The following is a 26,689-nucleotide window of genomic DNA, read 5'->3' on the forward strand; positions in this document are numbered from 1 at the left end:
ATTCTTCAATTAAGGTCATCTCCAACCGAAGGGTCCAGAGGGCCGAAAACCGTCTCCAACCGAGGGCTAGGCCAAATGGCTCATAAACCCCACGGAATCTGAAAAGGCTGGCCATAAATGTGGGCATTCTTGTCGGATATAACTAACAGGAATATGTATATTCCTATTGGTTATATCTGACAGGAATGCTAGGCCAAATTTTCAAATGTCAGCTAGCCGTTATTTTTTTATTTTATTTTTTTTTACAGTTTTATTTAATTACAATTTTTTTTCCTATAACTTCTAATTTTAAATTCTATTTTTTTCTATAACTTCTATTTTACAAAATTTGTTTCATATTTTTTTTAAATTCCATTTTTTTTCCTATTTATAGATTGAATTGAAAGAGATTGAATTCAAAGTTGTGTGAATTATAGCCAAATATCCACCCTATTTATAGCAAAAAAAAATTCAAATCCAACGGCTAATTGACGTCACTTAGCTGTTGAATTTGAATTTAAGTTGTAGTTTTTAAATAATAAATTATGTTTGGCCCTTTGGCCCTGGGTTGGATACGGTTTTTTGTGACAGGGCTAAAACGAGCACTATGGCCCTTTGGCCCTCAGTTGGAGATGAAGTCAAATATGGTAATGTACTGTTCATTAAAATATTAATTTCTTAGAAGGTTAGAGGGTTAAAATGAACCATCTGACTAACCTTCGGTTGGAGATGACCTAATTGTTCCCTACTCCGGCCCATGCACTAAGGACAAGGAGACATAGTAATAAAGCACTCACAAATTTGGCATGCAGTTGAGTGTTTCCTTATTCTCTCTCTTTTCCTGCTCTTTGTTTAATTTTGGTTAAAATTACATCTTACTACTTCAATGTTTGTCACATGGCAAACTCATACACTATTTTTGAACATTAGAATGTCATATATCAACTTACAAATTCATTGCAATGTTAGACATTTGTCTCATTGTCCGTCAATTTATCTGTTAGCTGCTAAGGTGGCAGGGGCAAAGCCCCTAGCCAACTAGATTGAAAAATTAATTAAATATTATAAATTAAGAATTTTTTTATCTGAACAAAATTAAACTTAATAAAAAAAAAATCTTCTTGCTATCGGAGCGCCAAACCTAAACCCTTCTACATTTGCAACCAGCTTCAACATCTGCAAATTCTCACACGCCACAATCCCACGCAGCACATTATCGCTGTACTTGTGCAATTCATTCACCACAAGCTTCCGCAAGTTGGGGCACCCACATGCCAACCCGTCAAGCCCTCTATCAAACTAGGCAACAACCCTAAAACCACCATATCCCCTAAAGCCACTGTTTGTCAACTCCACTAGATTTTGGCGTTAACAACCACTCAAAATTTCTAATGAAATATGATTCTTATATGAGTTTAATATATTGATTCAACGTTTGAATCATATTGATGGATTTAAACATGAAATTTTAAATGACGGAATTATAAAATTAGAACTCAGAAGTTACAGGAGTGGTGAAATTTCTTATTTTTGTATGTCACCTCCAAGGAAGGACATGCAATATACATCTCTCCCACAAGTCACAACATGCATCTTACATTTCAAAGTTTCTGCAAATGTCCTTCAAGAACATGATATTCCAAAAATCTACTGAAACCAAATTCACATAATTCCCTAGTCAATTTATGTTACAGATAGTTCAACATCTAATCAAACATTTCCATCGATGATCGTCTTAAACACACACACAGATGATAACTAGCTATCAGTCAACATCTGCTATGGACTTGAGCGTAGTCATCGCTTCAACACCAACGACACCAACGACCTACAGTATTGAGTATACAATGGCTTTGCATATTTTGAGGACTTACTAATGTCTTATGGAGCCAACACTCTCCTGATTTGCACCGTGAAGATCTGGGAGGTCAGCACTGACGGAGAACTTGATCCACCTCTTTCTCTCAACGTAAGTGAGACATGGCTGCATCACAAGGCCGATCAAGATAGCTGCGAGGCTCACAATCACGACCTTGAGTGTTGAAAGAGCCAAAACTACACAAATTAGTACAGTTGGAGGAATACACATAAGAATGGCTCCAACTGTTCCAGTGGGTATCTTGTAAGGCCGAGTTGTAGCTGGGTACTTCACCCTTAACCGTATGAATGATATAAACTCCAAAATCATTCCAAAACAGTACAAGAAGTTTTCTGCAGCTACAATCTCTTGGAAGCTCAGCCAAGATAGCAAAAGGACTCCAGAAGCTGAGAACAAAATGCCAATCACTGGGGTTCCATAACGAGACCGCTTACCAAAAAACTTAGGGAGCATCCCTCGTTCGGCCATCCCAAGAAGTTGGAAGGAGTCGCTGCTCATTTCAGCAACAAACATCCCCATATTCGACACTGCTGCAGCCCCTTGGATCCACCATCTCAACCACACTCCCCCAATAATTTTAGCGACATCTGAGAAATATCCATCTGTCCACAACTCACGGTCGAGTGGAACAGCCCCAGTACCCATTAAGAGCGGGAAGAAATATCCAAGAACAACTAATATCAAAGCATAAAACAGAGCCTTTGGGAGAGTTTTATTTGGGTTTTCTACCTCTCCGGCAAGTGTACTTATCGAGTCCCAATAGTTGAGATTCCAAAAGAGAGTGTTCAGATACAAATTCCAGTCCACATTGTGTAGATTTACAACTAGCCATCTCGAGGGCTTCACCTTGGGGATTGCCACAAGTCCCATAACCACAAAAGGCATTATTGAGAAAATTCCTAAAAGAACAGCAACCCAACCCACAACGGTCAGACCCCTATAGTTCATGTAAGTGAGCAACAATGTCAAAACTAAGACCGCTGCAACTCTTGGAACGCCACCACCTAACGCTGGGATTGCCGACTTCAAATAGTCCAGAAACAGAACCGGATACAAAGCATTGTCAATAACCCCGCTTAGCCATTTCATCCAACCCTGCTGAAACCCCCAGTAGGGACCCAAAGCCGACGAAACCCAAACAACATAACCCCCAGCCTCAGGGAACATGGTACCCATCTCCGCGGTAATTAAGGCCTCGGGAACACTCCATATGAGTGGAAAGACCAAGAACCCGACAAGGGCTAGAAGCGGACCAGCGGCCTGGACGCTATCCTCAACCCCAAATGGACCCCCAGATACCTCATAGAAGATGATGAAGACAAGAGGCAGAAGTGAGAGTTTTTTGAAGTTATCTACCCTAGCCCTAGGGAAATGTAATTCACCAACTGAAACATATTCAGCACCGTTCCCGTTACGCTCTCCCATTTCAATGGAAGCTTGCGTAGTTTCTTCTGTGGTCATCAGTTTCTACATTTACCATAGTTTGTCAAATAAAAATATTAGTTCGATTTTCATTGGCATTAGGTTTAAAGGTGCTTATGCTTATATTTACACAAGCAAGTACATTACTGAACTATCCTCAATTCCTCATCAATCAAAACAAAAGTTTAAATTTTGAATCTACCAATTTTAGTTATACAGCCAATATTCTACACTAAATTCATATAACTATGAGGAGGGAGATTCAAACTTGGGGGCACTAACTTCTCAAAAACAAATCTTACGAAGAAGAAAGGAAAATGAACAAACCAGGAAGATGAAAAGAAGGGAACAATTCCAGTTGTGTTGGGGTAGATAATCTCCACCATTGAAGAACAAAGGAAGCTCCAAGTTTTACACATCAGCGGACACAGCCGATAAGTCAGCAGTGGAGGTGGGATTTGACCAAGGCAGAGAGTGGAATATCTTTTTAGTTAAGTGAGTAGGAAGACTTTGTTTGTTTATCAATTTTTACTTTGTCGTGCAACCCAAGGTTTTAGCAAGTTTTCTTTTTTCAGAGGATCAAAGTGGCTGTGGATTGTGAAGGACGATGCTTTAGGGCTGCTTTTGTTTAAATGCCCTTATGTTAGAAACTTACAGGGTTGTTTGCATTAGAAGTGTGTTGAAATTTTTGTTAAAAATTCAAGTTAGATATAATTTATAAGTGGTTTTAGATCACTAAAAGCGTTTTGATCTCAACTCAAGTTTGACCTCTTATAGATTCCTTCATTACAGCCATTAACTATACTTTTCATTTAGAAGACAATTTTATGGAATTGAGATCTTCTTCGGATCTCTATGTACGGAACCGAAAAATTTAGAGATCTGAACCACTTATTTTAAAATTTAAAACATGTGGTCATCATTAGCTTTTTTCCAGTGGCCGGCTTCACACAAACTAAGGGTCTGAATCTCTCTTTCTCTCTCTTCAACGACCCAGCTCTCTGGGTTCTTAGGCTCTAGAAATAGAGATCCAAAGAGAATCTCAACTCAATTTTGTGTGTAAAACAACCAATATTTATCATAACAACAATGCTAATTGTACACAAAACCAACGCACATGTTGACAAACGTTTCAACAAGAGGGTTCACCTATATTTAGGATGTGTTGCTAAATGTGTCAATTTTTTGTTTACAAATAGTATTACTGTTATAGAAAAGAAAAGTTTTTAACATTCCAAACTAAATTGGAAACGTACTAATAGCAATAACTTGTTTGAGAAAAAAAAATATACTCCCTCTATCACCTATAATATGAAAATAAAAAGTCAACCCCAACAAGCACAATGAAAATTCTATTATTTTTTGGTGTATGGCATCATTGAATGAAGGAAACACTTTGTATATATGTGCGTTAAAAAATCTAGCAATCACCAATATGTTGATGTATAGTATACACCCATACTACTAGAAAGAGAAAATTGGAGCATTATTACATGGATTTTATCCAATTAGAGCTTTAATCATTTCACTAAAATCATTAAGTACTGGTCTAAGAACTCGACATGGTGTTAAACAATAGTCTTTTTGGTTTAAAAACTTCCATATCTTATTTGCCCATTAAACTCTTTATTTTAAACGAAAATTTTAGTGTTAGCACCCGAAAGTATATCATACTTCATGTTTTAATGAATTCATAAACCAATACCACGAATTTTAGTCCACAGACCAAACCTTCAATTGGTCTAAAACCTAATGACCTCTAATTTGTTCTGAAAAAAATGTTAAGAGACTTTCTTAAAAATAGAACTCTTTAATCTCTCTGTCACTTTATATTTTTAACATAATATTTAAAATATTAAAGCTAAACTATAAACAGTAAAAAAAATTCATAAAAAATCCCGTTTTAAGAGAATACACTTATCGTTTATCTTTCGTATTAGTAAACCTCGAAAAGTAGATACCGAATTTCAGGTGTTTGTTGTACTGGAGAGATTTTTCAGTGTGACAGGAACACGAGGTGGTATACTACATGTCATTATACAAATGACGGGATATGTGTGTTAAAAAGTTAATAAGTTAAAAAATAAAATTTCTCACCGTTTGTATAAAAACACGTGATTTACCCTTCGTGTTCCGATCACAAAGAAAAAAAATCGTTGTACCGCATTAAATCAGTGTGAATTAGTGGTGTAAACGACGGTACAGGTGCTTTAGTTGTACGTCGAATCTGATGCGTGCACACATTATGCTCTTAAAATAGTCATTAGGTTAGGAACGCTGACGCACCCATGTGGAATTTATGCAAACAAATTTTCCCAAAAATATCAATTCCATTTGGACTTTTTAGGCGATGGTATATTTAAATTAACGGTGAGAAAATAAATTGATAATAAATTTGTCGTTCACGAATTTAAATCTGATACATCTAACTTACAAATATAGAAAAGTGCAATTAGATCAATATTGTATAATATAGATCATCAAGGACTACTAGCGCTGCCATAACTCACAAGACCACAAATGGAAATGAGAAACATACATACAATACATGATGAAACAAACAAGTGACTTTGTTGGGTATTCGATATTTGGCCGTGAGATCTTTACTTAAAAATATAAAAAAAATCAAAATCTGACTATTAAAACATTTAGAATACCAGGTTAAAACAGCTACCGTGCTCCATAGCACAAGAATTTTTGCACAAACAAAACAAAAGAAAGAGACCTAGCCACCATTACCAAGATGCTTTTAAGATGCACGCAACGTAACCAAACAAACCACTGCCAAAATTAAAATATGCTTTTAATTAAAATTAAAAAGAAAAGAGAGAATTGTTTTGTAAACAGAAAAGTTAATGACAATATTTTGAGAATTAAATTAAGAATTAATTAATCAATTACCTGGTCATGAGTGGCGTCAGAGTTATGATGGACTGTAGTCCGAGTGTGTGAAGGAGGAGCAGCTTCTTGTTCTTCTCCAGCACCACCATCACCGCCGTCGCCGGCGGCAGCAGCGGCAGCGCGACGATGAGTAGATGACTTAGTACTAGGAGGAGGAGGAGGAGGAGGAGGAAGACCTTGACTTTCTGAACCACCACCATCCATCTCCACACCGCCCACTTTGATTAATTATCTGCTGCTGGATTCACAAATTTCCATAAGAGAAAAGGAATCCAAAGAGAAAGAGGAATTTAAGCCCGGAACCGAGCTGCTGCTACTCTCTCTCTCTCTCTCTTTCTCTCTCTCTCTCTCTCTCTCTCTCTCTCTCTCTCTTGTTTTGCTTTATCTGTTATTTTGTTATTGCACTCCGAAGTCCCATGCATAAGGACAAGAAGGAAGAACTCTGGATAATAACGCATCCACAAAATGGGCATGCAGTTGAAGGTTTTTCCTTTTTCATTTTCTCAATTTTTTTTTTTAATACCCTCTGTAACTGACCATTTATTGGACGAACTGTTAACTCGACACAAAAAAACAAATTTCGGGTCAACTCATTAATGGTTCGGTTGTTATTAGGTTACATGTTAGAAATTTGTTAACAAGTCAGGTCGTTTGTAAAGAATCCAATATAATATCATTTGCCAATTCTAGACATCAGACATGGCAATTTTTTGCATGACATATTAACTGACACAAAATGATACGACGCATTGTTGAATCTGGAAAAATTTTTATCTAGACAAGATATGCCTTATTTGCAAGATGGAAGACCTACCATTTGTTAAGAACCCATTATGATAACAGGTTTGACACGACACGACACGACACGTTAAGATAACGAGTATGACACGAACACGACAAATATGACCCGTTGCCAAATCTATTTTTTATTAGGCTGTCAAGAGGAGTACTAATGCTACTTAGATTGATAAGTATGACACAAACTTGACAAATATAACTCGTTGCTAGATGACACAAACTCGACAAATATAACTCGTTGCCAGATCTATTTTCTATTAGGCTGTCAAGAGGAGTACTAATGCTACTTAGATACATACTTATCAATATGGATGTGTTGTGTTCCACTTGTAATGACAGAAACTCACATCCATTAAAGAGACAGTCAACGGATGCGTTAATTTTGTTTATGTGCGCAACATTATTGACGTTCACTTGATGTCTATGTAGTTAGAAACTTGAAACTCAGCAAATCCGGCCCAAGCTCAAGACGAGCACGGAGGCCTTGGTCCAAACTTTAAGAGAAGGCCTCACTTTAGAAAACCCAAAGAGATGTCAACCGAACCTAGAGACGGTCAAAGGGTACTCATTTAGCTAATTGAATGGCTCATTTAAGCGTTAGGCCTTCCAAAATGGTGTATATGTAAGAATTAAGTAATGAGAGTTTCATTTGTATTACATTATTGCCACAATTATGTGAGTTTGATTATTGTTATTTGTTTAGTTTTTACAAAAAATGAATCAGTTGGTGACTTTGTCACTGTAATTTACCTTTTTGAGGACCGGAAAGACCACAGAGGCATTAAATGTAGGATTCATCTACTTTTTCTTTTTCTTTATTTTATGAGTATATTGAATTAAAATAATAAAATTCACTCTTCTAGGACTCAAATTTTCCAACCTACCGTAAGAGTATGATCCCTATAGTATTGGCATTACACTCAATTTTCTGAACTACTATGGAAGGCCTTAGGTAAGTGTTAAATGTGGTTGTGAGGGGTGGTGTTGCTTGTGTTGGTGAGGCGATAATGATGATGATAGAGCAACCATGGGCTCTCTGTATTCTTCCAATATCGTTTTGAGTTTTCCAGCAGTTGGGTTTGTTGGTTTTACCTTGGGCTTTATTCAGAGTTGATTTCATGACCCATAAAAAAAAAATGAAAACTAATGAAAATAATTTGAAAATTTTAACTTTTAACGATAAAGACAAAATAAAAGATAGAGTAAATAGTATCATAATTGACTTTTTAGTGTAAAAATGTAATTTTTCGTTAAAGTAAACAGTACTTGAAGCTTTTCGTTAAAGTTCCCAAAAAAATTCTTTAATAACTAAATTTGACAATTCCATCTTTTCCATCAATTTCTTTTGCACACTTTTTACCATAACAAAATTAACACCTCATCAGTTTTCAATTCACCTTCGCATAACGCACACAAGAATTTGGCTTTTTTTTCTTTTTAAGAGTGCAACTTTGTCCAAAATTTGTCGTAAGATTAGTTTGATTCAATTGGTTTAAGACATGAATTTCAAATTTTAAACTAAAAAAAGCCCAATGCTCCTTGTGCAAAAAAAAGAAGAAAATGATTAGGTGTTGATGAACACCGTGAACTATCCATATGGCTGAAAGCTCTCACCCTTAGAACCGTACTTAAGAGTTTCCGACCTCATACTTATGTGGAATTGTTGATAAGGCACAACATATAGCTAACCTAACATAACCAATCACCCTCACTTGGGGTAAGCAAAAATGCACTCTTTTATTTTTAAGTTTAATATAAATTTTGATTTCATTTTCTGTACATTTATAACACTTTCTTTTAAGTAGTTAATTGTAGGAGTGAATTCATCTTAAATGAAGTTAAGTGAATTAAAGCTTAAAGGGTATATAGCGTTAGTGTAATTAGCCCGCCTTGGCTTATTAACGGTTGTTTCCTTGTCTTGCAGGTTTCTTACGATCATTCTTCCACACATAAAAATGCAGAAATTTAGATCCAATAAAACACGTATGCAAAAACTTGTCAAACATGCAATCCCTTTTTGTTTTATTTATTAATTAAATTAAAAAAAAAAAGGTGCAATATCTTTGGTAGATGGATCGGCATTTAGAGGTAGTAGTTAGTAGTTACAACTAATAACGTAACTTTGGTCAATAACCTACTTATATTAAATATGGGGGCCTATCTGTCGTGACCTTACTGTGATTCCATATCTTTTTCTTTTTCTCAAACGAAATTACTTACATTAAAAAACTAGCACAAGCAAGAGATAGATCAAAAGACTTCTCATAAACAACCGATAAAGTAAAAGGCCTAAGTAAAAGGAGGGTTGCAACTCTATATATAATAGGAATCCCACACATAGGCACGAAGGTAGCAAAAACAAACATAAAAAGAATCTAAATTGAAGCAGCATAAACCAAACAGTTATCGATCGTCACATTTCAAATGATGCTAAACTCTAAACCGAAAAAATAGATAGCAATTCCCAAACCCATTCATGAACCCCTCAATTCTAATTTCTATCCATCAATAACATACGGAATATGCTTTTTCCATCGGAACAAAAAAAAAAAAAAAAAACTATTTTCCATCACCTTAAATCAGTTTTTACTTTCCCTTCTTTTATTGCCTAGAAAACTGAAGACAAAATATTTTCTGTTTTTTCCAACATAAAATATTTTCTGTTTTTTAAACCAATGTTTCGTGGCAATTATTAATTAAAATAGAATGTTAGGAACATCAAAATTTTAAATTAAATTTTGTAAATGAAATGATGTAGTTATTAATAATTAAATTATTGCTTAAGTGTTACTTTTTTATTTTTTGTTAAAAAATAAATTTTATTAGATTAATTACCAACGAAATTTGAATCCACACCGCTATGTAAAGGCTTAACATTTTTGTACCACTATGTTAAATGGCCGTTTGCATTGCTTAAGTGACGTGCTTATTCTCTTAGTATCAATTTGCAGATTTATTTTAAAATTTTGATCTACTTTTACGCTTAATTAAATAGTAGGAGAACGCGAAGGGGGAATCTGAATGTTATATATTACAGCTTACCACCTCCTTCCCCATCACACACGCCACTCACACTCCATACGTTTATCCAAGCGAACCAGAATCCGTCTCGCAGATCAACCAAATGGGTTTGAAGGTATGCTCTCATTCTCTCCCTTCCCCATAAACATCGATTCAATATCATATTATCAATGAAAGATCATCCATTTGTCGTTAAATTTGCTACTTTTCTTGGGTTTCAGTAGTGTGATTAGTTCAGATCTGTGTTCTACTTTGTTTGTTTTGAATTTGATGAATTGGTCAAGGTAAAGCAGCCAGAATTATAGTTAATTATTGTGGGTTCCCTTTAATTTATGTATTTTACTTGTTTTTGGGATCAAGATTTTGATCCTGGTATAGTGGATCAGAGCTTTTGTAAGTTTTAACTAGTGTTTATCACGGTGACACCAATTAGTTAAAATCCGGATGTTATTAACGTACAGATCGCCGTCTAATGAGGGTTTTCGATTATTTTCCCTCCTTACTGCTTGCTTGATTTCTTGAACTGAATATGAAATAAGGCAGTGTCTAAGATTTGTGATAAGCAGGTTGAAATCTAAAGTTCAATCTACGAGTTTCCTACGAGCTTCCCAAACGATATTTATCAAAAACCATCATTTGATAAGTGTTTTAAAAAACGAACCATGAGGCGTGCCTGGGCGGCCTTCGAGGTGGGGCGGTGAGGAAAACACTTCTGCCCAGCGGGAGTAGGCTTAAACTTGCCCTGGCTTGGTCGAGGCGCGCCTAGGCGCCTGAGGCGCCTCAAGAATCGGCTGGGGCTTCTTTTTTCGTTTGTTAGGGTTTCTCACCTGAATAAATATTTTATTTGATTGTTTATTGTTGTTCTATAATGTTTGATTTCGACTCTATTGTTGATTATAATATATGGATATATATATATATATATATATAACTTTAGTTCCTGTGTGGCTTTGCCTCACGCCTCAATGCTTTCACCTAGGCGGGGCTATCCATGAAACTCCTTGGCTTTGCCTTCACCTTTTAAAACATTAAACCTATAACGTTATTATTCGTAATTCCATATACTTCGTGTTGCATTAACATGTCTATGACTTTCAAAATTATCGTAATGAATGGGGTTTGCATATCCCAAATTGGTTGAGGAAGCCGAGCAAGTTTTAGTGTCAAATGTATGCAGCTTCGACTTTGGAACACACTTAAGGCCAGAGAGTAAAGAGGCTCGGTATATGGTCTGGTCCTTTTATGTTTATTGATTTCGGAATTGTGAGTTAGTTATACCTGTCTAAATCTGGAACACTGTCAATTTATCGTGGAAGTAAAGCGTATTGGTTCAGTTAAACACATCCAGTTATAGATTTGGCTAGTTATAAGCTTGCTTTTGCGGCAATAAATTGCACTTCACGATAGTCTGAATATATGATTTGCTTCCTACTGTAATCAATTACAAGAGAATTTCATTGTTTTGATAGTATTACATTGACAGTAAAGTTGAACACAATGTGTACATGTGGAATGCATATCTACCTTCTAGGTGATAAAATCTTCACTTGTTGAATGCGTAGCGTTTATTTTCATTTGCTCATCCTCCGATTTCTTTTGTCAATGATACATGGTTACTAGTTAGTCAACTGAAAGTTCCACAGTTTTTGGCATTCTTAGCATCCGTGTTTATAAAGTTTCTCTATGACTTTGTTCTATATGCTTTTAATCGGAACAACGATCAAAGTTTTTGTTTTGTATGACATTTGATGATTTGGGTGTCATGCAGGAAGAGTTTGATGAACATGCTGAGAAAGCCAAGACCCTTCCAGAGTCAACAACCAATGAGAACAAGCTCATCCTCTATGGGCTATACAAGCAAGCCACTGTTGGAGCAGTGAACACGAGTTAGGACAATGCTCCCATAAAAATTTTGAGAATCCGCCATTTTTCGTTCTCTCACTTGCAATGCAAATTTTTCATTCATAAGATTCTCAACTGCCTCTAAATTTTCCCTTCGTGTTGTTTCTTTGTGGCTGACTTGCAGGCCGCCCAGGAATGTTCAATATGAGGGACAGAGCAAAGTGGGATGCATGGAAGGCTGTTGAAGGTGATACTTCTGAGCATATCGTTTTCTATTATATGTAAATCTTCGTCGTATAATCTAGCATAATTCTAAGGTATAATTTTCCGTATGTTCTAGAATAATTCTAACGTATAATTTTTCGTTTTGGCAGGGAAATCCAAGGAGGAAGCTATGGGCGACTACATCACGAAGGTGAAGCAGCTGCTTGAAGAAGCTGGAGCTTCTACTTGATGCTTTCGTAAGGTGGCGTTTGAATCAAAATAAACATTGTACTCTTTCGTACTGGTACTCTGTTATATCTAAATGTATGTGAATGTTAAATCTACGAGATACTTTCGGTAGAATGGTTTTACTTATAGTTGGTTTACAATGCTTGAAGGAGTTTGCAGTGTTAGTGAATTTTAGTTGCCCAAATTGCTTTTACTTTTACCAAAAAAAAAAAAAAAAATTGCTTTTACTTGTCCATTACTTTTACTAATGCTTTATTTTTTTGTCAAATGATAAATTTTGTTAGATTAGCCATCGACAGGGATAAATTTTGTTAGATTAGTTGATATACCTGTTTGATTGCAAAATTTTTTTATTTTTTTTGTTTTTGAGAAAATTTACTTCTAATTTTGACTAAATTTGGATGAGTTTATATACTCTTTTGATAACACATTTTTGTCAAAAACAACCGATGTTTTCATAAATTTACATATCGATATTTTCATCTAGACTTATATCAATATTTTAAACTGGCTGAAGGTAGCTTCCAAGTTCTAAAATATCATGATTGCTCTTAGGTTGGGTTGATCAGGGCAATTATTGAGAGCGAATAGTAGCTGACATTGTCCTTCTTGGCAACACGGGTAAAAGTAACACTACTCTGATCCTTCCTTATAACGAGTCATTCCTTCCCTCTTACATACTTTTTTGTGTAAACCGCAATTTGATACGTATAAATACCACAAATGACATGTTTAGGGTTTAGGGTAAGGAGAAATGAAAGGTTTCACTCTCCACAGCCCAAAGGATATTTGTATTTTTGGTCGATCCTTTACGAAGGATAGTGTTTTTTTATTTTTTTCTTTAAACAATATTATTTACGTTAAAAGAGAGTAGTCTCACAATGTGTTAGTAATAATGTGATTCAAATTTGTTTTTGACGAGAATCGAACATAAGATATTTCACTTACAAATGAAGAGGAATATCAGTAGACCGTAGTACTAAGTGATCCGCGGAGGATAATGTTAAGCACGGTTGATAGGATTTGGATTCCATCTAGATTCAAATTGTAGGATCCTAGAGATCCTCATATCTTAGTCATTCATTGTGTATCGTGCGGTCAGAAATCATTTGACTTTTTTATTTAAAATTAAACACAAATAGTATTTAATAAAAATTAATTGCAAAATATACAATGAACGGTTACAATATAGAAATCCCTAGGATTCCACAAAATAAATCCGAAGGAGATCCTGTTCCCGGTAAACAATTGCTACGCAGCTACCAAAAAGATAACAGAGGTTGAACTGAAAGGTAGTTGGACTAGTCGATTCCCAAAGGAAAGATAGGATTGACGGGTCAACATCCATCCAACTGATAAAGAACTGTTTCGAAATTAACGAAAACCGGGAAACAGGGTAGTGGTCCACATTTCCCACTGGGTAAATTGAACAAGAAGAGCCATTTTCACAAAGTTTCATGACGGATTAATAGAATTTCGTGTTTATAATGAAGATTGTTAATTTTGTATATAATTTTATAAAATTTATTTTGCAAAAAATTAATTAGAAAAAATATTTTTCAATCAATGAATAATAAATAGATAGATGAACAATGTTATGAATGATGTTTCGCTAAGGATGAGGAGTTCCTCCTCAAAACGTTTTGTAACTTATTCACAAAACTCAAAGTTAGTGGTCAGACTTGTTATTATTGTATATCATTTTGAAAATATTATCTCTACAAAAAAAAAAAATCAAAACAAATGTCGTTTAAAATTAATAGATAGGCGGTTCGTTATACTTTTACCAATTTCAACGTGTTTTTATACAATCCGAAGGTTAAAAGATCTCATATTTTATTAATTTTTTACAAAAATGATATCACAGAGTGATTTATAATAAGGAATTTCAAATATTGAAGGTTTTTTTTTTTTAAGAATTTGTGAAGTTTTTTATTAAGCTAACTCGAAATAAATATAAAGGAGCTAATACAAAGAATAATGCGTATTTAGATTCATCCATCTATAAATGAATTATGGTAATTGGTTTTCATGCTAGTGGAGGTGGTGCCAGTCATGATGGCGACAGTGGTGACGACAGTGATGGTTGTTGGGTGGTGGCAGTTGCGACGAGAATGATGGTGGTGCTCATGGTTATGGCTAGGTGCCGATGACGACGACTACAATGGTGTCACTGTCTTGGCCATGTGATGGTGACGGCGGAGATGATGGTGGTAGATAGGGTTGGTGGCAACAGTAATAGTGGTAGAGGCGCATTGGACGTGGGCATGCAAGAAGAAATATACAGATGCTATCATACACAAAGTGGAATGATTTCATTTGCACCAGGAACCAGGATAATTACAAAAAGTGAAAACAATTTGGGAGAAATATTTAAGTTCATATCCACAGATCTACTGAACAAAAGGATATCTAGAGATACAATATTCCCCTACACGAGAAGCGCCATCTCTAGCCAGAATACCTTCAAGATCTCCGATGATTCGGGCCAGCCATATCTCCAAATTTCTTTGTATTTCTTTCAAGTTGTTTCTGATCGAATCCAAAGACCGTCGTGTGTTGTGTTTGGCCTGGTTCCCCAGCTCGTCCCCATAAGAACTCTTCCCAATCTCCGTTTGTACTGCCATCAGCTTCTGTCCAGTTTCCGTTGCACGTTGTTGAAGTCTAAATGATTCGAGTAAAAACTCCGTTTGTCTTTGTGTACGAAACTCTGGACTGATTGTAGGTTTGGAGGGATCACTACCTTGCTGTAAAAACAAGAAAATTTAGCGAGCAACACAACCCAAATTGTAGCCTGTCAAGTATCCCTGGAGACATGTAATGAAAATGCCACAATTCAAAACAGATATAAAGAAAATGTAGAATATGGGGCGACTGCAGAACTTGTACTTGCCCAACGAAGAATTAGTTCATCCTACAAACCGGGTGCAGCGATAACTAAGTGACATCAACTAAAAGATGTCTATGGTTAACTAATTCTTCCGTTAATTCTTATTAGCAGACGTAAAATAGCATGGAAAAAGTAAAACAAGGAACATAAAACACTACCATTCTTCTGCACAGATCGTCTATCTTCCCCGCAAGAGCTTGATACCTCTTGGTCTGCTTCCTCATCGATGAAGGTACCTTGGAAAGATCACTCTTCCCAATAGTTTCCAAATTCAGTAATTCCTGTTCAAGTAATTTTAGCTTCGAGGATATTCTGGTCGACTCACCATCTAGCTTCCAAGGTGACTCCCTAGGAAATAAAGACGTGTTGATCTTTAATTAGCTGCAGAACATTAACTAGACGCCTCAGAACCGATCAGCAAATAGGCTGTCAAATACATACCTTGGCACAAAATGCTTCATGTGATACAACGGTTCAAGGGATTCATACTGTACATCCTGCATAAGGAGGACAAAGGATAAAATCAAGCTACATACCTTTCCAATTTGATAAATTCGGAGAAGAGAACATACGCCAACATAATGGTTAACGGTCCTTAATGAGAAAAACTTCAAAGAACTAAACCAGCAACGCGGTGAAAGAAGACGACACTGGATTGTGTTTTAATTGTTTCCAATTGCGTTTGACGTTTGATTGCTCAGATGGAAACTCTTAAAAAGCAATTTAAGTTAAAAACTTTCACTTCAGAAAACAGGAAGTAAGAACAAAGAAACAAATTTGAGGAGACAAGAGGGAAAAGAAAAGGACAAGCTTTTTTCTCTTTTTTCGATCATTTTTCCAAAAAGCTAGAACAGTTGATCAAATCATTGCAGAGAATATTGGTGTTGGAACTTTACTACAGCGATGAGTGCCAAAAAAGGGGTGAACTTGAGATGCCAAGTTACATAATTTCGGGATAACGATTCCCTTTCCATATAGAAGCAAACACATGCCTTCCAAATCCAAAATTGCAACTTGTTTGCAAGTGATGATGGAGACAATGCAACTCCAAATTGCAACTTGTTTGGTAGTGATGAAGGAGACAATGCACCTCCAAATTGTAACTTGTTTGCTAATATAAGATGCTAATAATAATAAGGCTTATTTTTAGCTACACCCCTGGAACTCCATTTCTACTCTGTAACTTAAAAGTTATCATTTTACTCCCTGAAATGCAAAATTCATTCCACTTTGACTCATGAACTCTCTTCTAATAGGCCACCTCCTAAAGCATACGTAGGACCTAACCCCCAATAAAACCATGTCACATGTATAATAAACTTAATTATAAATCTCCATTATGCGTCAACATTCAACAAGAGAATATTAACTTTAAAAGAAATTGAAGAGATGATAAAAATAGAAAAGGAATTGATTAGCTTCCTCACCGAAATCAAACCCACATAAGAAATTAACAGATCTAAGGTAATATGGAGCGAATTTTGAGTTTTATAGAGACGACTTTTAAGTTTCAGATGGCAAATAGGGATCAAAATCGAGTTTGAAGGGCAAAGTGAAGCGAATTTTGAGTTTCAGAGAGTAAAGTTATGATTTTTGAGTTGCAAAGAACAAAGTGAGATTAAAATCCAGTTCGAGTGTCATGGCAAAAAAAATAGCCTAATAATAATGGCTTAAGAGTTTCAACTGCTGTCTTTGATCATGCAAGTGCTAAATTAACAACATAATAATCAAACTGTTAAAAGTCTTAATCCATACGAAATCGAAGCCCCAATGTGTGCAAGTAATGGAGGCAAACCTGCCAGAGCTTGGAAGCATCGGCTACCAAGTGGGAGTCGAAGCTGAAGGCGACGGCATTGTCGTAGACATTGACTTCCTCCTTGCCTTGGTGGCGGTGACAGTGGTGGTCGGCGTCAACAGCCTCAGCATCAGCTCCTCCTCCGCCTCTGGTGGCCATGAAGCCAATCATGTCGTCCCTCTCCCCAACCTCCCTCTCCAAATCCCGAATCCTGGCGCTGGAATCGTCCTGGGTTTTCTCCAGCTCCAGAATCCTGGCATGGAGGTGGCCAATTTCTTGATGGGCGGCGTCGATCTGGTGTAGCAGCCGCTTCTCCTCGGCTTGCCAAGCGTTGCGGTGGCTGGCGAAGATCTCGACGACCCTGGCGTTGGCTTTGGAGTCCTCTTTCCGGCGGGAAGTCATGAGCCTGACTTGTTCTTCCGCCTGCCACAGCCGGGCAGAGAGCTCGCCCACTTGGGTCTGGAGCTCCTGGAAGTTGTCGGGAGCTAAAGCCAGGAAAATGCCCAGGCTCAGGCCAAGGTAGGAGCACAATAGCTTCTTCGTGTCATCTTCTTCTTCTGGCTGCTGTTGTAGTTTGTGCCCGTTTTCAGCCATGATTGACTGGTGAGAGATCGAGAGAGAGAGAGAGAGAGCTTTTGGGTTTTCGGATTGTGTTGGACTGGTAAGTGAGTCGCTTTTGGGTGTCCGTGCGTGTTTGTGACTGAGAGGAAGACTCTGGTAATGTGGGCAACAGAGGAGAGAGCTCAGAGAGGGAGAGGGAACCAAAAAAAGAGCAGCTTTTGGGGTCTGGGGTTGTGAGTTTGGAAGAGAGGAAGCTTTTTGCTTTTGTCACTACTCAGCTGTTCTGGGATTGGGTGTATAGCTGCATAGGACATGTCATGTAATGTCTTTACCTTTCCAGACTTTTATCTTCGAAGTTGAACTAATGTCATTACGAAGTTTAGTCGATTCTCTCAAGTTTAGTCAACATTACTGCTAATGCACATATGTTATAGGCCATACTTTTATTAGAGAAGTGGTATAAATTAGGTATGAAAAATATGGTAAATGTACGCATGAGCTGATCCATATAGGGACCTAGGAGATCCCGGGACCCTCCGGATGTCCGAAGAAACACTTGTGATTGATCTTCGGAACTCTCCAACAATTTGGGCAGGTGCAGCGGAAAGGCTAGTTGCCTCCATGGATGTGCATGCAGCAGTGCTTATAAAGAAGAAGAAGAGGTTTCTAATTTTTGTTTTAATCCTCCAAATCGTTGCAACCTCCCAACTTTAAACTCAAGTTACCCCATCCCCTAGCACCATTTGCCGTTCCACCACCTCTAGCTACCTAATTTTATTTCTTCCAAATTCTTTTAAGTTTTTTAATCCTAAACTCTAGACCCAACTCCCAATTGTAATATATATTTTACGTTAACAAATTTCATCTTTGTAAAGTCGTTAATTGATGTGTTATGTTGCTGAGGAGAATTTGTTGGTTTTATTACCTTTGAGATTAATCTTGATTATTATTATTTGTAAAGCAGGATAACTAGTGGTAAGCCACGGTTATCCACCCCTTCTAGGGGCCTAGTAAGCTAAGGTTATCCACCCCTTCTAGGGGCCTAGAAGACTCACAGAGGTATTTCAGCTTTCTCCTGGCCATAGTCAAGCAGACTCACTAGCTTGGAGCCTTGAACCCGGGACCTCCCTGTTTTTTGTATTTTAAGAGCCGAAATCCGCGCCCTTACCACTTGGCCACTTGATGTGGTTGATTAATTTTGATTATTCAATGAACCAAATTCAATAAAAAATAGTGCTATGGAACCAAACTAGTCTAATATATTTTTTTTGAACTTTTATCTTGAAACCCCCAATCTTAAAATCCTGAATCCGCCACTGAATGTACGTAGCTTTACTCTTTCATCTTTTTATGTTTGAAAAGATAATATTTCTCTCACTCTGCATTGTAATTTGGAAAAACCACCTACTTAAATAAGAGCTGTCTCCTTGTCGTTGACATATTTTTGCTTCTCTCAGTCTATTTTTGACTCATCTTATAACCAAAACAAAGATTAGCCTGAATAGGTGCTTTTGCTTGACATCATTCATTTTTATTGGACTGGATTACCTATTAGTGTAGTCTTATGTTTGTTACGCACATGAACTTAGTTCAACGAGATTAAAGAGAATGTCTTAATGAGATCCATGAAAAACAAAGGACTGTTAATCCTGTCTTCTCCTCCACTTTGGCCTACCCTTATTCTAATTTTTGACAACCATAAGTTTTGAGTGGGACATGTAAAACAAGTGTATTTTCAGGGAGGATGATATAAGTAGCAAATGAGGGGAATTAAAACAAGCTTCAAAGTTGGATATAACACATTGTTAAGCAAATAGAAAGAAATAAGCCCTTGTCCTCGCCAAAAAAAAAAAGGAGCCCAGCCATATTCCCAATCTTACTTTCTTCCAAACATCCGATTTGCATGATTACACTTCCTTCTAAAGACCAAACTCATAAATCCGACGCTAAAAAATTTTGGGCGAACCTTCTGGAAAAAACCGCACTGAATTTTTTTAATATTTTGAGTTTCAAAGCGTCGAGATACTTTTCATTTGTGCGAGTCTAAGAATTTACTTCTACGATTACTCGATTTTTGTGAGTTTTTATCCCGACAAAATTACATTATTGTTTGTCTATTGTGAGGTTAAGCTCACCCTTCCCCTTAATGTAGATAATATCGTTTGTTCAAAACAAAAATCGAGTAATTACGGAGATAGACTCCGAGATAAAGTACGTTTAAGTTAAAGAGATTTTGTCGGAATAAGAACTCACAAAAGTCGAATAGTCGCAAAAGTAAATTCTCAAACTCGCACCAATGAAAAGTGTCTCGAAATTTCGCCGCTTGAAAACAAAAAATTTCAAAATATAGAAAACTCCGGAAGGTTCATCAGAAAATTTTGAGTGTAAGATTTAACTGTTTGGTTTTTTGAAGGAAGCACAATCATGAAAACGGTATGCTTGGAAGCAAGTTTAATTATGCAAACATGATTTTTGGAAAAAAAAAAAAAATTAATCACCTACCCACTCCCTTACTCCCTCACTCCCTCGATCTCACCTGCTCTTTTATCAACCTAACCCTCAACTCTTCTAATTATTCAACACACACCTAGTCTATGTAGCGGGGAAGCTTGTTCTGCTCTTGGAGTGCATGTTGCTGTTGGAATATGATTATGGTGACATGATTTCTACAGTATGTATAATCATGTGTGAAAGTACACCGTAACAATATTGGTGTATTGTTATGGTTTACTAATATACGCATGATTCTAGGGTAATTAATTAATTAATTAATTAATTAAAAAATAATTATATATTTAATTAGTTCATTCTAAAAGATATGACTGTTGGGTATAACTAAATAGTGGTATTCAACGGGAAAAGTTATCCTCCAAAAAAGGTACTTCATATTTATACATTCACCAAATCCCTTTCTTGTTAGAGCATTCAATGCCAACATATAAATGTTTTCACTCTCTGATTCATATCCCCATACCATATTGTGATCGATCAGTGTTGTGATCTTGTTCACTACCCTATTTCCATCATTGGCCTCAAAGCTAGGTTCTTCGTGAATTGTAACAATTCGCCCAATTTTCCAAGGATGTCTCAAAAGTACATTTGAGACTTCCTCTTCGTTGAGTGACAAATCCAACAACGTTATTACTGATTTTTACCTTGAAAATAAATTACGAAGGATAAGGAGAATATTGTACCAACATTTTGATCAAAAGTTCAGAGTCTGAATGTAACGACCTGTCCCCAATTATTACGATGTTTATGATTTTTAAATGTGAATTTACGAAAATCCCTTCGAGGCAAAGTGTTGACTTTTGTTGACTGCCGTGTCGTGTTACGTAAGATTCATTTTCTTAAAGTATCCTCATAGGACTCATCGCTACGGACGCGTGCGTGCAAACGGAACACAATTTGGAGTTATAATGAAAGAGTTATTAATGTTTAAAGTTAGGGACAAAATGGTAAATTGGTTGTTATTCTGGAAGGCTCCAGATTTGTTGGAGCTTTGATCAGGAGCCACGTGTGTGGCTGAGATGAAAAGAAAAGGAGAATGCAAGAGAGAAAAAGGGATGGAACCGACCAATGGGAGAGGAGAGCAAGAAGGGGAAATGAGGAAGGAGAAAATGAGGGAATCGAGTCCTTTTGAAGACCCGCGACCCGACCCGCGATTTCCATGGTTTCTAACAGCTTTTTACCCATTTTTCTAGCGAATTACACCATCTAACCACCTAGAACCAACTCCACGACCTTCCCTCTATCCATTCCACCCCAATTTGGTGAGATTTGGCCTTGAAAATGGGAGAACCCGCACGGTGGGGTGCGGCGGTTTTGGGTTCAAATCACCTAAATCCAAAAACTAACCACATCCATCTCCACCACCAATATACTTCCCTTGAGCCTAGAAACAATGCCCAATCATTGGTTGGAGCGTCGGAGTCTATTTGAGGACGAATCAAGAATCACCCTTTATTGGGTTTTCCGACGGATCGAAGGGAATTTGAAGTGTTTCCCGGCCTAATTGACCTTAGTCACAGGTATGAAAGTTGCTCTACTCATTGAGACCTTCATTTCTGTGAAATTTGAGAATTTTTAGAAATAGTTGAATTTTCCGGTGAATCAGGGCGGCCGACTGCCACCTGTGGTGGCACGTGGGCCGAGACGTCCCCTGACCTTCCTAGATTAAATTTGAATACGTTGATTCCATTTGTGAGGTCCAATTGATGAATTTACGTCGTTTGAACCTAGTTTCATTAAGGTCTGCCACTTGATTATTATAGCAATCGACGATCCGACTGTTGGATCGTCACCAAACTTTGATACGTTATAATACGTAATATTTGAGGATATTAGAAACTTACAGATCAGGAATCCGATGTACAGATCTTCCTAATTAGGACATGTAACTTATACGTTCTATTGATAAGAATTCTAAGACATTTTGATAATTGTTCTAGGCGCCGATCGTTCGTGACTCCTTGATGTTGTGCTAGGGAGTTGTAGCGCGGACTCCAGGTGAGTGGGCTTTTGGTTTTCTCTATATATACATATGTATACTTTACGTTTTTCCCAGAAATTGTTTTAAATGAAATGTGATTGAAATGCCATGTCATATTTGCGTTATATTTTAGTAGATGCATTAATGTAGTCGTGTATAATGTTACATGATGCTACGGAGCCCACGTAAGCTACAGGTGAGTACATTATGATGTTAATGGTTGTGATGTATATGGTTATGCCTGGATGCATTTGGTACTCATTATCCTGCACCCCGATGTTAGTGCTCCGCCCGAGGTCAAGGCCAGCCTTCACGTGATCGTTCACCTCCCACATCGTATGCTTACCTTAGATCCAAGGCAGGTGCCAACCTATCGTACAGACCACATTAGGTGGTTTTGACTCATAGGTGACTTGCGATACTTCGCACAGCCTTCACGTGATCGTAGCACTTAAGCGTATTTATTTACACCCAGCCTGTCGTACAGACCACATTAGACTCGTGTGCAGGTTTAGAGCTGTACAAGTCACGTTAGGTGACTCTAGCTGGCATATCAGTTTACATTGATTTATTTCACCTGACTTACTTATTTCATTGCTGAGATACTTGACATGGCATATACTTGGTTTTCACTACTCTCGAGCATGATTTTTATATACGTATGTATTATTATTTTCTGGGCAATTATACGAGTTTTATGGTGAGGGGTTATAATGTTTTCAAAAGGTTTTTATTAAAAACTTTATTTTCAGGCCCACTCACCCTTGTTTTTGCACCCCTCCAGGTTTTAGCTGCTGAAAGTCCGTATCGACGAGGATTTGTGGTGAATCTCAATATAGGTGGCTATCTCTGAGGGTATGATCCTTACCCACACTACTGTACTTTATTTATGCTCTGACGTTGCGTGTGAAATGGGTTCGTTCACGCTCGCAATGCACTATGGTCCTTAGGCACTTTTAGGGTTAAATTTATTCACATTGTCCACATCATTATACTTTATGGCTTCGTCACCTTCCAGGTGTCGGCTAGCACATCTCGATTCGAAGTCCTAGTGGATATTTCAGGTCGAGGTGTGTCACAGAATCTGAGAACTTTTCTGCATAACCACAAAACTAACGCGACCACCAAATTGTTCAAACATTACAAACTATTTGAAATCTCATCCTACAATCCGTGTGAACCAGGCTGAATTAATCCATTTTGAAACTCGTTCTCTCATTCGCACTGGTTCAATTGCTAGAGAATAAAGAACCGTCTAAATTTTGCGCCAATTCATCGTTCCAATTTGTCCTAAGTCGCTACCTAAATTCAATTTTCAAAATTAAAAAATTAATTCAAATTTCAGTCTAATACGAGAACCGTGTAACGGCACTGCACCCTTACTATTGACCAATTGGATCCCCAGAGTTGCCCTATTTTCTTCAATTTGGTTGCTGGATCCAAAATATCTACCATCGCCAACATAACTAGTTCACAATTCTTCACTGACTAATCTACACCCACGCATTTGAAACCAACTGAAAAATTACCCAAAAAACCGATTCATACTGAAAATTCAATTCAAAATTAGAATCTGCAACATCAAGCTCACTAGAATCGCCGTCTGTATCCTCATTTGTGGTTTCCCCAGAATCGTCATCTGCATCCTCCTTTGTGGTTTCGCCGTCCGCATCCTACTTCGGGGTTTCGTCGCTCACACCTTCCGCCGTGGTCTCACCGTAGCATCTTGCCAAGGCATCGCAGACAACAGTCTTACCCTTCAAGGCGAATCGTTTCAGCCGTCCATGACTTTCCACCAAGCAACAGACCAATTTCTCAAAGGAAAGAAAGTGGCACATGGGAATCAAACACCAATTTGGAAGGATTTTGTTCAAATTCCAAGAAAGAATTCGTTTGTCATAGAAACGCAGATGAATTCTTTCTTGGATTTTTAACGAAATCCTTGCAAATTGGTGTGTCTTGATGCCCTGACTCACTTTCTTTCCTCTGAGAAATCAGTTCGTAGCCTAGTGAAAAGTCATAGATAGATGAAACGATTCACCCTTGGAGGATAACTTGTTGCCTGCACCTGCACTGCCTTTGTAAGATGTTGAGACCACGGCGGAGGGTGTGGACGGTGAAACCCCAAAGTAGGATGCTGACGATGAGACCATAGATGAGGATACAGGCGGTTCTGGTGTGTTCAATATTGCAAATTCTGTTTTTGACTTGAATTTTCAATTATGAATCGGTTTTCTATGTAATTTTTCAACGAGTGTAGATTGGTGAGTGAGGAACTGTGAACTAGTCCTGTTGGTGATGGTAGATATTTCGGATTCCGCGACCAAATTGAAGGAAATAAGGCAACACTGGGTGATTTTAATGAATCGACGGTGAGGGTGCAATGCTATCGATGTTTCTTGTATTGGACTGAAAGTAAAATATTGGTACAAACTTATAAAATAAGTACAACTTCAATATATATATATATATATATATATATATATATATGTAATTTACATCTTTGTGTTGTATATAATTACTAAATTGTCCATGGTTTTTTATTTTGGGTAATTTTGATGAGAGAGTTAGAATAGTAATTTTATAGAATTTTGATTGATAAATAGAATTTTATTAATGGGTAGTTTAGATTATGAATGATTGATTGGATTCAAAATTTTTTTCCTAATGTTGTTGTATGAAAATAAGCTATTTTGGCTGAGAATTAACCTCCCTAATACAATTATTTATTTCAAGCAAAAACTTAATCAAATTTAAGGAGCTAGTCAATGATGGATAGTTGGATACATGGTTACTTACCCACATATGTGAGATGTGATCTTGTTGGAAACATTAAAGAAACTAGCGCTCCTCCTAACTCTTGTGATCATCACCTTTGTTTCACCACCGCCACCGCCGCCACTAGATGGAGGTAGCTCCAATGATCTCGCCCGCATGGATTTGGATTCTGCGATGCTGCCGCAGTTCCTTGGCTTTCCTGGAGCTTTCTCCTACTGGAATGGAACTGAGGCAGAGGTTTGTAGTGGCGGAATTAGCATCCACGGTGGCCCCAGTGGCTGGGAAGGAAGCGAGAACAGCGACAATGCCGGTGTTCTGCTTGGTTCCAACGCCACTGATACCTTTTATCGATTCTCTCTCAGAAAATATTCTCAAAATTTGTTTCGAAAAATTGAGACAGAGGATTGTCCAAAACTTGCTTTCCAAAAACAGAGCGAGCTTCATTTTCTTTTCAAGTCAGACTGAGATGTGATCATGGACGAATCCATATAGGGACCTGGGAGGTCCCGGGACCCTCCGGAAGTTCGAAGAAACACTTGTGATTGACCTTCGGGACCCTCCAACAATTTGGGCAGGTGCAGCGGAGAGACTAGTTGCCTCCATGGATGTGCATGGAGCAGTGCTTATAAAGAAGAAGAAGAGGTTTCTAATTTTTGTTTTAATCCTCCAAATCGTTTCAACCTCCCAACTTTAAACTCAAGTTACCCCATCCCCTAGCACCATTTGCCGTTCCACCACCTCTAGCTGCCTAATTTTATTTCTTCCAAATTCATTTAAGTTTTTTAATCCTAAACTCTAGCCTCAACTCCCAATTGTAATATATATTTTACGTTAACAAATTTCATCTTTATAAAGTCATTAATTGATGCGTTATGTTGTTGAGGAGAATTTGTTGGTTTTATTACCTTTGAGATTAATCTTGATTATTATTATTTGTAAAGCAGGACAACTAATGGTAAGCCACGGTTATCCATCCCTTTTAGGGGCCTAGAAGACTCATAGAGGCATTTCAGCTTTTTCATGGCCATAGTCAAGCATACTCACTAGCTTGGAGCCTCAAACCCGGGACCTCCCTATTTTTTGTATTTTAAGAGCCGAAATCCACGCCCTTACCACTTGGCCACTTGATGTGGTTGATTAATTTTGATTATTCAATAAACCAAATTCAATAAAAAATAGTGCTATGGAACCAAACTAGTCTAATATTTTTTTTTTTTTGAACTTTTATCTTGGGACCCCCCAATCTTAAAATCCTGAATCCGCCACTGGATGTGATGCGTGAGTTTCTTTACAGAGGAGTTTGGAGGCGGTTGTGGAAGGTGGCTCTTGGTGCCTCTTCTTCACGAGAGAGAGAGATAGAGGGGAGTTGGAGGCGAGGGTGGAAAATGAACTGTTTTGAAGGGTAGAGAGCAAACGCACATGGCGCTTCTTCTCCACGAGAAAATGTCAATTTCTATTGTTTTCCTTGCATGATGTTCGAAAAGACCTAAATACCCTTTTGTTAGCGCGGTAATAGGGTCCCACCGGGAAATTATCAGTCTAACACGGTACCGTATACTAAGAGTGTGTTTGTTTGGGTTCACTAGTCTTTACTGGATTGGACTACATTAAAAATTAGTGTAGTCCCGCGTTTGGTAATCCCAGGGACTAGTTTTAGTGGGATTAAACGGGATTCGCTCGACTAGAGACCTCGTTAGAGGTTCTTAGCGAAACCCCCCAAAATGCAACGGACTGCTAAGCCTTTCCTTCGTCTGCTTCGTATGTTCACTGCTCATTGTAATCAGCAACCTCGACGTCAAATCCTCTACTCCTTCCCTGCATGAATCTTTTTTTCTCTCCCTGCTCTATCTCATTACCACCCACCCCTAAATCCCAAAA

At 37.5% G+C, this 26,689-nt stretch overlaps 3 protein-coding genes across 3 annotated transcripts; 1 reads left to right on the plus strand and 2 right to left on the minus strand.

The window, feature by feature from the left end:
• Positions 1-1,483: 1,483 nt before the first annotated feature.
• On the minus strand, positions 1,484-6,629 carry LOC137710285 (probable polyamine transporter At1g31830). Its single transcript, XM_068449217.1, has 2 exons — positions 6,182-6,629; positions 1,484-3,325 (listed from the first exon to the last, which is right to left on the minus strand). The coding sequence occupies exons 1-2, from the start codon at positions 6,383-6,385 to the stop codon at positions 1,853-1,855; spliced, it is 1,677 nt and encodes a 558-aa protein (XP_068305318.1). The 5' UTR covers positions 6,386-6,629; the 3' UTR covers positions 1,484-1,852.
• Positions 6,630-9,972: 3,343 nt separating this feature from the next.
• On the plus strand, positions 9,973-12,409 carry LOC137710405 (acyl-CoA-binding protein). The gene is made up of 4 exons (XM_068449414.1): positions 9,973-10,115; positions 11,769-11,886; positions 12,027-12,089; positions 12,217-12,409. Exons 1-4 carry the CDS (start codon positions 10,104-10,106, stop codon positions 12,294-12,296), a joined length of 273 nt encoding a protein of 90 aa, XP_068305515.1. The 5' UTR covers positions 9,973-10,103; the 3' UTR covers positions 12,297-12,409.
• A 1,848-nt stretch (positions 12,410-14,257) lies between these two features.
• Positions 14,258-17,833, minus strand: LOC137711403 (uncharacterized). Its single transcript, XM_068450638.1, has 4 exons — positions 16,981-17,833; positions 15,627-15,682; positions 15,344-15,533; positions 14,258-15,042 (listed from the first exon to the last, which is right to left on the minus strand). Exons 1-4 carry the CDS (start codon positions 17,572-17,574, stop codon positions 14,689-14,691), a joined length of 1,194 nt encoding a protein of 397 aa, XP_068306739.1. The 5' UTR covers positions 17,575-17,833; the 3' UTR covers positions 14,258-14,688.
• Positions 17,834-26,689: the final 8,856 nt, after the last annotated feature.

Source organism: Pyrus communis, chromosome 12, assembly GCF_963583255.1.
Source record: "Pyrus communis chromosome 12, drPyrComm1.1, whole genome shotgun sequence".
NCBI classification, from domain to species: domain Eukaryota; kingdom Viridiplantae; phylum Streptophyta; class Magnoliopsida; order Rosales; family Rosaceae; genus Pyrus; species Pyrus communis.

Coding starts and splice junctions, on each gene's coding strand:
- LOC137710405 (XM_068449414.1), top strand. Junction 11,887..12,026: donor TGTTGGAGCAGTGAACACGA/GTTAGGACAATG, acceptor GCTGACTTGCAG/GCCGCCCAGGAATGTTCAAT. Junction 12,090..12,216: donor TGCATGGAAGGCTGTTGAAG/GTGATACTTCTG, acceptor TCGTTTTGGCAG/GGAAATCCAAGGAGGAAGCT.
- LOC137711403 (XM_068450638.1), bottom strand. CDS start 17,574: ATGGCTGAAAACGGGCACAAACTACAACAGCAGCCAGAAGAAGAAGAT. Junction 15,683..16,980: donor ATGCTTCCAAGCTCTGGCAG/GTTTGCCTCCAT, acceptor CTCCTTATGCAG/GATGTACAGTATGAATCCCT. Junction 15,043..15,343: donor ACGATCTGTGCAGAAGAATG/GTAGTGTTTTAT, acceptor TTGTTTTTACAG/CAAGGTAGTGATCCCTCCAA.
- LOC137710285 (XM_068449217.1), bottom strand. CDS start 6,385: ATGGATGGTGGTGGTTCAGAAAGTCAAGGTCTTCCTCCTCCTCCTCCT. Junction 3,326..6,181: donor CTGACGCCACTCATGACCAG/GTAATTGATTAA, acceptor TGGTAAATGTAG/AAACTGATGACCACAGAAGA.